The 12,372-nt window shown below is 36.8% G+C and overlaps 1 protein-coding gene across 1 annotated transcript in view; it reads right to left on the bottom strand.

Moving 5' to 3' along the window:
- LOC128506995 (sialoadhesin-like) overlaps positions 1-12,372 on the bottom strand; it is a 444,701-nt gene that overhangs the window by 247,960 nt on the left and 184,369 nt on the right. Inside the window, exon 16 of the mRNA XM_053477610.1 lies at positions 4,288-4,306. Within this exon, the coding sequence (XP_053333585.1) occupies positions 4,288-4,306 (19 nt within the window). The remainder of the gene's footprint in view (positions 1-4,287; positions 4,307-12,372) is intronic.

Below are 12,372 nucleotides of genomic sequence, written 5' to 3' on the forward strand. Positions count from 1 at the left end.
ATTTAAATTTTTTTTACATTTTCCTGTTTCCTTAACAGTTTTTATTTTATTTAAAGTAACTTATAATCAAGTCATTAAAATTTTTATTTTATATTGTATTGTGGCGGAGGCGAGGCGACGGCTGACGACCATCATGCATTGCGGGAGGGTTTCTGTGTGTTCACCATGCTGGGGAAGTTTGTTTGGGCTAGTGGCTTTGGCCATGTTTGTGTATTAGGGTGTGTGTGACCTGTTAAATGTTCCCTGGTTCATGCTTAGGCTGAATTAGGTGGGGGTTCCGGGTGAATGTGTTGCTCATGCTATAGAGTGCTGTGTGTAAATAAAGTACTCCTAATAATTAGCATTGAGCAGCAAGCAAACTCACTCGTTCTCCAAAATTCTTCCGGCGGTATACTGCTGCAATATTAAAATGAATAAATATATATAAATTTATGTAAACTATATTTTATATAAATAAATCATGATAGCCTATCCACCTTATTCCTATCTTATGAAAGATTGTAATTGGGCATCCAAAAATTACATGGAAAACACGTTCCACAGACGTCAACATTTGACGTGCGGTAGACGTAAAAAAAAAGACGTCTCCTGGCGTTACAAAACAACCCCATCGATGGACGAAAATTGGATGTCCAAAAATGACATGGAAAAGACGTCACGATGACGTCACGTTGCGCAGTGGGGTGCCGCCTATCCAGGGAGCCTACGGAGTGAGTGAGGACCGATAGTAGATTTTGGCGCACACCCATCACAGGCGCGCGCTGTGACTGCACAAAAGCCCATAACTCAGTTAATATACAAGTGAGTGATGATACACAGCCTTTGGTAAGAAGTGATTTTATAAAAGTGTTAATAAACCATTTCCCTTACTGTGTGTAACAGTAGCTACGCTTGTGTTGTTGTGTGACTTTTTGAGCTGCTCCACAATAAGCAGTACCAAGAGCAGCTACTAGACGTTTAAAGGGGAAGTTGATCTGTGGGTGTTATTATGTACATAAATGTGGTTGTGCACAAACAGAGCTGTTTAGAGTGTGTGTGTCCTTATGTTTACTGCTGTAGATGTGTACTTTAGAACTTATTCTATGCATGCAAGGATAAAAAAAATCTCACATTATAGAGATATTTTTACATGAATAAATAAATACATTAATTAATGGATAAATAAAGATTACAATAATTTTACTAATTAATAAATGGAAAACTAGTACTTTTTAACACTACTGTAGGACTTTCATTAATTCATAGATTACTTTTCCAAATAGGTTAATAACAGCAACACAGCAGCTCTACTAATGTCAGGGTTTATTTTTAGTTTGCAAAAGTCCAGAAGAAGCCACAATTCTAAGGCATAATTTATCATGAAATCAGTATTATGCTGTATCTGTATAATTCTCAGTATAGACAGACAATCAGTTGGCAGAGATCAGAGAATGTCATCTGATGGTCTATCATTCTTTAAGAGTTGGCAAAATTCACATGCAGTGGTTCCCAATTTACCAACATAAAGTACAAATACATCAAAACAACAACAACACTGAGCCTCTTTATGTCCAGGAAAAGTCCATGCAATAAAGGAATTTAGTTATGAAAAATGATTAAACTATTTTTTTCTTACTGTGTCTTCTCGACTTTCACGTCCGGCGACCAAACTGTGACTGAATAAACGTGTGAGAAGACGAGTGTGTGGTTACAACATGCTGCTGATGTACACACGCTATTTTGTTTCCTCTGTTTTACTCAATTAGTCTTTAGTTCTGAACTGAAGAAATATCAGACAAAGAAAGAAAAAAGATATTTTCATAGTGTGAAATCAGGATGAGGATCAGTGCAGTTATCTAATCACAAACATCTGTAATTTATAGCAGGTATTATACTCATAGTCAGTCATTTATGTAGAGGTTCATAATAAGTTAAATATTTGTTTAATTTTTAATTTTATTTTTGAATAATCTAAAAGTAATAACCTACTAAAATAATAATGTAAAAAATTCTAAATGAAAACACACAGTGTGCTCTCTAAAACTATTGTAATGAACAGTAAGACACTAGAACTGAGTATGACAAAGTTACCTCTGGGTAAATCTGCTGCATGCTTATGTTTTATAACCTCAACTGTCATTTTAAAGCGTATTAATGCATCAGTAGAATCGTCTGCAGCAAAGATAAGTGTATTATAACACATATCCTGTGTCTAAACAAATAACATCATGGCCTTGACAACCAAGGAAATCTAACAACACAGCACAAAACACACACACACACACACACACACACACACACACACACACGTTTGACTTGGTCAGTTTTATTTTTAAATGAATCCATTATTTGTATTATGGGTATTAATGTGGTTTTGTGGTTTATTTTATTTTATGACGTCATGGTGATGTAGTCATTAGTACTGTGTCGTCGCACCTCCAGGGTCGAGGATTAAATTCCCGCCTTGGGTCTGTGTGCATGAAGTTTGCATGTTTAAAGCAATTTCAGTTAAAGTGCTTTATGGGTTTTTTCTGAGTACGTTGGTTTCCTCCGACAGTTCAAATACAAGGTGACATAGAATAACGGATTTTTTTGAAATGCGTATTGCTAGCCATTAGCAGGTGGTAGCACTGCGGGTTAGTGACATTTAGCAAGTAAATACTCCACCATTTTAGTAATCATGTTGCAGTGGAACGGGCAACAGCGTGCGTTAGCCATAAAAATGTTTTATAAAATATTGTAAAAAAGTTCCTGTTTTTTTGTGTCACCCTGTACGTAGTAATTGGTCTAATTGACAATCCCAGAATTATCCATTGTGTGTGTTGTGGAATGTGTGTGTGTGTGTGTGTGTGTGTGTGTGTGTGTAAGAGTGTGTGTGAGAGTGAGAGAGAGAGAGATACTAAGTTTACGAGAGAGTGTAAATGATGGATTTCCTAGACTAAACAGAACTGTAAGGTCTGGAAGCAAAACTGTATTCTTCATCCTAAAGCCTTGTTCAGACTGCAGACAAGTGTGTTTCACAAATCTGAGCTTTAGGGCTGACAGGTCATGCTATTATTTGAAAGTGATCAGATAAAATTTGGATTGGATCGAACCTGATACCTTTGCAACATATCTGCATTGGGGTTGCCGTGGTAATGACTACCCAGTTAGCACACACACGCCGTGGAAACGTCTATGCAACGTCGTCTTTTTCATCTGGCAGATGTCTTGCAGATGTCTGGCAGAGGGCGTTTGCTCATCTGGCAGATGTTACCGAGACGTCCGTGCCAGATGTTAGAACAGCGCTTAGCCTACGTATTTAAGACGTAAATGAATTAAAACATCCCTGATCCGCTCTAGACGATGTTAATCAGATGTTCATACATCTGCCAAATGTCTGATTCATGTCGGATAGACGTTGTTTTATTAAAACACTTCCCTCTCATTATTCTAATTAAATACCCTCGGCACGTATATGATGCTCCCTAATGCATATTACAATGACCAAATGTGATAATAAATAAATAAACCACACTCTCAACTAATAAAACACAGATTAATTTATTTTTATAAAAAATAAATTTAATAACAAGCAAACATTTGATTAATTTATACAAAACGAGAAAATGAGATAAGATACTATATACAGACAAAACAATACACTTTATACCGTATTTAGAACATATATACATGAATAACAAATAACAAAAAATCACATCCTCCCTGGGGCAAAGCTAAGGAAATTTTTGATGATTTTTTCAGCATCCGATTCTGTCAGAGACTGAAGGATTGGATTCCTCATAGCTGAAGCATGACCGTTAGATACGGTTGGTCAGAAGCAGACAGGACACTTTTCACTCACAAACTGCTGTGAAAAAATACAGACATAGATTCAATTAAAATTCATGATACTTAAATTAGCAAATGAACAATATTTATACTTTGTTCCTCTCGCTTCACAACTCATGAGAACAGACCGAAACCAGAACCGAACCCCAGATTAAGCACGCGCATATAACCGTCGGTATTTTAAGTGTGATTAAAAATACAAGAAATAGCTTAAACCAAAATAACGTGACTAAACATCGCTAAACAGCAGGTGACGTTTATGTTCAGTATTTCGTTTCTATTTAGAAAGATGGGAATTAATTCCTGCTGACCTTTTCCGCCAAACGTTTGTCTTCTCAATAAACTGTGTTCTCTTCTCGCGATATCTTCTCGCGATGTTTGATCTGATATTTCCGGTTTTCATAGTGACAAGATCACTTTGGTTTATCTCAACATGTATTAGATTCAATCATGTTAAGTTGAATTTCATGCAAATACACAGCATGTTCATGTTCATCTTGGAAACATGAATTTATTATGTACAAAACACATATTACATTTTAGTACATGTAACAGGTAGCCAGGTAGCCCCCCCCCCCCCCCCCCCCACACACACACACACACTCCTTATTTTATTTCCTTATATTTTTCTGTTACTTTATCCTTGTTAGAACTCTTATAAGTAAACGACATCATTCATGTATTTTCACTCCACACCTGCAGAGGGCAGTGTGACGCTTTAGGAGTTTACCTAGGAGACCTGCAGCTCGAGTTCCGGGTCATATTAAACTGCACTTGAGCAACGCAATAACGTGTCTGTCTCCTTATCATACACAGGTATGGATTAAAACTCTTCTAAAGTGGTTTGTGTGACATATTTATCATCTTTACTCAGAGGAAATGAGTTGAAAGGTGTTAGATAAATTTGGGTAAAGCGGTAGACCAATCATAAATCACCGCGCCATCTGACCAATCACAGCAGTGAGGGCTCACGGAAAGGAGGGGTTTAGACAGACTGAATCTTCAAACTGCTTCACACGAGTCGTTTACGATTCATTTAGATATGGGTTCAAAATAAATTTATTTTTAGGGGAAAACCAAAAGGGACCAAAAAAGGTCACTAATCGACCAAAAGATTCACCCTAAAAGTAGGTTTAAATGTAGAAGCCGTGTCACCTCTTTAGACTGGCTAAATCTACAGCACTGGGTTCACCACAGTTCGCCCACAGTGTCACGTCATACTGTTCTGTTTATTGCTCTGGTGGTGCTTTTGCACTCAGTTTATTTACAAACAAACAAACAATGAAAAAAGGCGATAAAGCAAACTATAAAAAAAAAATATATATATATTTTCCATAAAATATTTTATTTGCAAATAAAACTAGTTGGATTCATTAAAAAAGCGCTTACTTGTAAATGAATTTATATTTGAATGTAGAAATGGGTTTATCCCTGCTGTTATTTTGGCTGTACAGTTACGCCAAAGCTCATGACCTGTTAATGAACAGGTACTTTATATTAAAAACAGCACTGATTATTTCAAGAAGCTGCTCCACAAATGTCAGTGTTTATTCTTTTCCTATAACACCTGGTTCAACTCCTCAAATAGAGTTTGTTTGATTAAGCAAGAAAACACCAAATGTAACACCAAAGCACAACCTGAGATATTTATTATACCCACTTTTGCTCATGTTTAATTACTTTACATGAGTATATATCTTTGGAATGAACATTTAATAATTATAATAATTCAGTTTATGAAAAAGTGCAAAAAAAGCCACAATTCTCTAAGACATAATTTATTATTTAATCAGCTTCATAATGTATCTCCATAACTCAGTGAAGATGAACAAAAGTAATGTAGATTCCAATTCAACACCAACACCACCAACACCAACAACAATACTGAACCTCTCTATATCTAGTAAAAGGCCATAAATAAATAAACTCAATAGCTAAAATGTATAAAACATTAATGTTTTCTTACTGTGCCTTCTCGATCTGCACAGCCAGCGACCAAACTGCAACTGAAGAAAAGCCTGAGAGAATGTGTTTGTGGTTACGATGTGCTGCTGATGTTATTTCCTCTTGTTCGCACAAAAAGTGTGAACTGAAAAAAGATGATAAAAGATGAATGTTTTACTAATCAAAAGAATTAATTAATTAAATAAATAAAAACTCTAAAACCCTAAAACTCGTTTAATAAAAGAGAAAATGAATAATAGTCATGTTTAGTTAAATCAGTGAAACCGTAAAAATTATATATGACACACACACACACAAACTCTCTGTGCAAACACGCATAGTACATTATACTCAAGTTGCATTCCGATCGGCCTGACGTACGCTGTGAATTCAGTTATTCATATGTTATAAACAATTCAAAATGTTATATTTTTTATAATAGTATCAGGTTTTGTTCCAATAAATATTCTATATTTAATTTCTGTAGTCTGAAATTTCCACAGCAGCAGCGACAGGTATCTGAGGTGCTTATGTTACCATGGTAACGCATGGAGGAAGTGATGTTGCAGTGTGTTTCAAATAGTGAGATTTTGTACAGTGAAGTTTCCTTAATAGACATCCCCTGCACACTGAGTAGGGAGTAGGGAGCACCTTGTGATGTACGGTACTGTGGCTTATTTATTTATAACCACAGAAGGGGGTGATATTTAGGGTAGGGAATAATGTTTGAATTTCCAATTCAAAAAATGAATAAAAAAATAAATCGATCTAAGAAATGTAAAACACCTTAATAACACTTGGACGGAGAGTGTGAATCATCATCTTTAACATCAAAATGTGGCTGGAAAAAAATTCTAGCTATGTTTAATAGTGAAAGTAATTTGCACACGATGACAAAGAGCTCAAAGGATTTTGACTGAACTGGTATGTATGTAGCCTTATATAACCACCACAGATCTGTCAGGCTAATCAGAAAAAAAAACTAAATTTTTTAGGGAGCAAAAAGGATGGATTTTGCAGTAATGGCAAAAAGGTTATGTAGCCTCATTATAATTTGTGTTGGAATATGCTCTGGGACCTGCCAGACTTTAACTTGCACCTACTTGTTTAGGTCTGCCATCACTTTTGTTACTATAAAAATCTGTAAATACATTTCCTTTAATATTTAATATTATCTTCTGTTTATTTCTCATAGAAGCTTTTTGCAAATTGCTTGTTTGCCTATGTTTGCATATTAATTTAGCTTTTAAAAAAGTGAGAGAGAGATGTTAATTGCTCAGGTCATACCATTCATAACTGTCATGCAGTGCATGCAACATGACAGGAATTAAAATTATTACTTAATTTATATCTTTATTAAATCATGCATAATTTAGACAGAAACTTCTTACATACCATGCTCAATCAAAATGTTTTTCTATGAGAAATGTCAAAAAGACAGTCAGACTTGTTACATTTTTTTAGACCAGCCGAGGCCCCGGCTTTCCTCTGCCCACTGCTGCGTCCACGAAAGGAAGACCCTCCCGGAGGGGGGAGGACCCCACGGGTCGGGGAAGACAACCCAGCCCTTGGAACCAATCCATATCCCTAGACCCACTGCGGATATGGGTATGGCCCGGTGCAAGATTTACACCATCTAACCCAGATTTTTAATGGCCAGCGAGAGCTCACTAGTCGCCGGGGTCTTCTGGTGCAGATTACACATGGTACAGTGCTAATGTTTTGAATATTTTATTTTGGTGTGTAATCTAAGAAATACTAATTTGTACATGAATTAATGGTTTTGTATATATTTTCTTCTTTTCCTCCAAACTGTGACTAGCTAAATACCTGGTCTGGTAGGTGATCAGAATTTGGTACAGTTAAACTGATATTATTCTAATATTAAAGAGATTCTAATTACTTTGGGCATGTTTTAATTTCGACAGTGTGGACATGTTTAGCTTGAATAGAGAAAGGTAAGTTATAAGAAAAAGAAACCTGTTGTAGTGATATGACTAGAGTGGATGGCCTCTAAAAGAGACAGATTCCCCAATATGACAAGGTGGACAATAATTTAGGACACACACACACAAACTCTACTGGTATATATTATTTTTTATTTATTTATATATATATATATATATATATATATATATATATATATATTTAAAAATAGGAATTTCAGTGCACTTCAGGTGAGTAAAATCTTTGGTAAAAGATAAATTAAGATAAATTATCTGTTATTTCCCATCAGAAATAATGCAAATGAATCAGATTACCAATTTCCAGCAGTATAATAATATTTTTGCATATGATTCCTCTTGGCATCGGCTGCTTTAAAAACCGAACTGAAATCCTTTTCTCCTTGCTACCTTCTTTGCTAACATTCGGACCCATGGTTCACTAAATCTTGTACAAAAAGTAAAGCAAACAAAAAAACAAACACAAAAAAGTCAACTTGCTTTACTTAGATTTGCACTGATGTAAAAGTTTTGAATGCGTTCCAAACATTCACACACGTTAGTTGATATTCGGTTCAGCTTGGTTTGGTCGCTTTTATGCCAAAAATGCCAAAATTTTACAAATTTCAGTTTTTAAGATGGAAAAAAAAAATTAAGGTGGGACGTTTGTATGCCGAGGTACCACTGCCATTTAAAACTGTATGATCTCTGTGTAATGTCTATATTTTACTCACATTAAACTGAATGAGCAGTGAATGGGACACCATAAAATAGCAGGCATCATCTTATACAAAAAATTAAAATACATCTATGAAACATGTCAGAAGAGCCTGTTTATGTTTAAGGTAACATGAGAAATTAATTATTTATGTATAGGACACATAAAGGCATCATACAGTGATATTGAGCCTTAAATCTTGAGCCTCTCTCTGTTCATCAGCTGTTTCAGCTCTCATTTAATTCATCCTGTCCCTAAAAGTCTGAGAGAGAAAAAAAACACACAGTAAAAACAGAAAGCTGTGTTAAAGCATATCATGTTACTAACATTTATTAAATCAGCCATAATCACACTGTCTGATTTACTTTTATTAAAATTACTAACTAGGAAATAAATATAAAATTACTGTTGGAGTTACAGTTATAGAGCTACAAATTTAGTGAAATACTGTCACATGAGTCTAATAACATTTCTGAGTTTAAGAGTTAAAACTCACATTCTAGCAGTCAGAGGATGAAAGCATGTCAGGAGGAGGACTGGGATGAGAAATCTGTGAAAGAAAAAAAAAAATTCCATGCCTTCTTAAAGGTGTCTGTACTGTTTTTAAAATGTTTCGTAGTTGAACAAGTGAGTCTCTGGGTCTGTCCACTGTGCTTTACAAGTATTTTAACCGTGTCAGTTAAAATAATATCTTTATTTATTAACATCAAAAGAGTATTTATCCTGAGAAACAAACTCTGGTTGCCATAAATTGGGAAAAATCTTCAAAAGTCAAATCTTTGCTAGTTTAAAAAAATGGTTATGATGTGGTGATGTAAAAGAAGCAGTAAGATACTGATAAGCATCTGATGACTCCAGGTATTTTATTGACCTTTAAGTAAAATAGAATGTGTATTCTCCTGTTTTATTCAGATCACTGTTTTAACTTGGACTAGTTTTGAAGCCGTTACGTTCCCCTCTAGTCTATGGGTGGAAGGGAAGTAACAAAATGAATTGAAATAGATTTTGATCTAATATGAAGAATACAATGTTAAATTTTGCTTTTCCCCTGTCCCGGCACTCCAAAAGAGATCACACTAATCTTAAATGCCAAACAAAAGATTTTATTTACAAACTCAAATATCCAAACCAGGGAGCAAAACAAACTTCAGGAGGGAACAAGGCCAAAATAACAAACATAACAGTTCTACCTTAGTTTTAAAAAAAGCTGGTTAACCTCACAAAAGAAAATACCAAATAAACAACAGGAGTCTTATCTACAGTAGCTCCCTTACTAACTTAACACATGGGAAAAGATGGTACAAAAGTAAATGGCGTCCTCCTCCCTACTGCTCCGAATAAAGTAAGTAAGTAAAGACAATAGAGCACTTAAGTTCAAGAAAAGTGTAGGAACAGAGTTGTAGCAATAACTACAAAAAAAAGATGACAACTGGTGAAGTTACACTTAGCACAAGCTAACAACTTAGCACAAACAAGCTAATAAATAGCACTAGCAATAGCACACAAGCTAATGTCTAAGACAGGAGAAAACACAATAGTCTCTGGTAAGGTGGTCAGTAAACAGGAGGGCACCCTCTCCTAAGCTACTCTGCTCTGCACTACACTACACTGCTTGTCCACAGTACTGCCCTCTCCGTCCTTCAGGTGTCTGCAGCCTTTAACTCCAAAGAGCTCTCCTCGTTAGCCAATGTGGATCCAGCGGTGATTGGTGCAATTAGGCACAGCTAAGCTACATCAAGCTGGCTGTGTGGTTGACGAGAGAAAAAAAGGAGAGAAAGAAACCAAAATACTGTAGCATGACAGTTCATGTTTACACAACATAAAATAAATAAGTCAGAGGACGTAACAAAGCAATAAAGTTTTTTAAAGTAATGTTTATGTGTTTTAATTGACAGAGTAGCGTTAGGCCAACCTGTTTTATATTTTTATAATATATATAATTAATTGAGCCCACAACCAATACTACTTGAGCTGACTTAAATATTTGAATTACGAGTTGAGACAACTTAAGATTTTGAACTGGATACACAATGCGTCAACTAAACAGCAATGTGATATATTTAGTTTGGCCAGCAAATTTCTATAAAAATTGAGTAAACCTAAAAAAGCTGTGCAATATGGAAGTAAATTTTATTTGATTTTATGTAACTTTACTTCCTTTTAAGGAATAAATGGTAGCCCATATAAAAGGACTCTTATACTGTGTGGGCGAAGCTGCACGTATAGGCCTGAGATTCTGCTTGCATAAACAATCTGATATATACATTAAGGCCCCTAGACTGGGGAAGCTTGATGAACCCCAGATGTTTAGGATGACATCGTTCCATGTAGAATTAATTATTTTGTCCTGGTTGACTATATAAGTGGGGAGCCGACGGGACAGTGTTGCGATTCTGCAGTCTCCCCCGGCCGTTATTGCATGATAAATAAAGGTCGTGATCTTCTGAAACCAAAGCCTGGGTCTTCAATCAATTTCCACAACATCTTGGTGCTGCGAGCAGGGTGGTGAAGGGGCAAAGGTGTGGCTGATCACCGTGGGCATCCTTGGCGGGCAGCACAAACAGGTCGCCACCTAAAAAAGGTAAGCAACTTTTGCTTATATACTTAGTTTGTGTTGTTTGCTGGGATAACCCGTGGTGGTAAGGACACCTGATAAAGACCTCTCCAAATTAAGTAGTCTCTACATGGGCTTTGGTTCCAGAAAGAAATGCATGCATCAGCTTACTAACTGTTGTACTGATAGTAAATTGATAAAATAAGCATTGCATTTGTCTGTTTTGTTGTCAAGAGGGCATTGATTGATGGCAGCAATAACAGGTGGTATGAGAGAGCGCATTTGAGTGTCTATTTAAGTTGCTAAGAGGGCAATGTAAAAAGGTAGATAGTCTTAATATTAATTTGTACTCATTGTCAAGTGGGCCTTGATTGGATGGCAATAGGGGAAAGCAAGTTAATACGGAGTTGCGCTTAATTAGTAATATTGTTTGTGTGAGGATACGCAACAATTAATAAAAGAATACTCTTTCATATGAGGAACACTTTTTGGTGTCGTAAGCATTTTGTAGCCACCTTAAAATTTGTATTGTATGGGGTTTTTGTGGCATTTATTGATATCTTTTCCTATGAGGAATGTACTGTTGTACATCATAAGCATTGTGTCATAATTTTCCTATGTGGAGCACTATTTTGTGCCATTGTCACAATCGGGCCAGGCTCCGAAGCAAGTCAAACACCACGCCCCCCATCTCCAGAGTACTAATCACCGCCACCTGATCACAATGAGGGCGAACCCTCAAAAGCGAACGCCACACAACATTCAACGTCCGGGCTCGTAAGACGAAAGTGGACCGAATCTCCAGAAGAGTAAGACTCGAATAAGTGTCTGAAAATTACTTACCTGTTCTCCTTGTTTCTCCTCAGAAGTGTGTTCTTCTGTTTGTTTTCCCGTCTCCGTGGCTCCGTGTTGGCGTGCGCACATCTCCTGCGCCGTTGTCTCAGTGTGCCCTCCGATCCGACCGTGCCATCCCCGAATCTGCCATCTCTGAATCTCCACGTCGACCAGCTTCCCCCCATGTAAAGTGACTGCCGATAATTTCCAGTAATTATCCTAGCGCTCAACCTTGACCCAACCGTGTCTGCTGAATTAATAAACATATCTTTCTTGAAAGACTTACCCTCCTGTGTCAGTCCGATTCTGTTACAGAAGCCCGGACCCTAACAACACGACAGGATGAGTGAAACCGATCCTATCCATGAGCTGGTGGCGCAGTTACGCCGGGTAGTAACATCCCCACCATTACCGGAGACAGCCACCGGCGCTTCTTCTATGCCCACGGTAACTAGCCCGCTGGCGCGACCAGCGCCCTTCTCTGGCACAGCGAGGAACTGCAAGGGATTTCTGCTCCAATGCTCCCTCACGTTTACAATGCACCCCAACAGTTATCCCACCGACCAGGC

Source organism: Clarias gariepinus, chromosome 18 (genome assembly GCF_024256425.1).
Source record: "Clarias gariepinus isolate MV-2021 ecotype Netherlands chromosome 18, CGAR_prim_01v2, whole genome shotgun sequence".
Classification (NCBI taxonomy): domain Eukaryota; kingdom Metazoa; phylum Chordata; class Actinopteri; order Siluriformes; family Clariidae; genus Clarias; species Clarias gariepinus.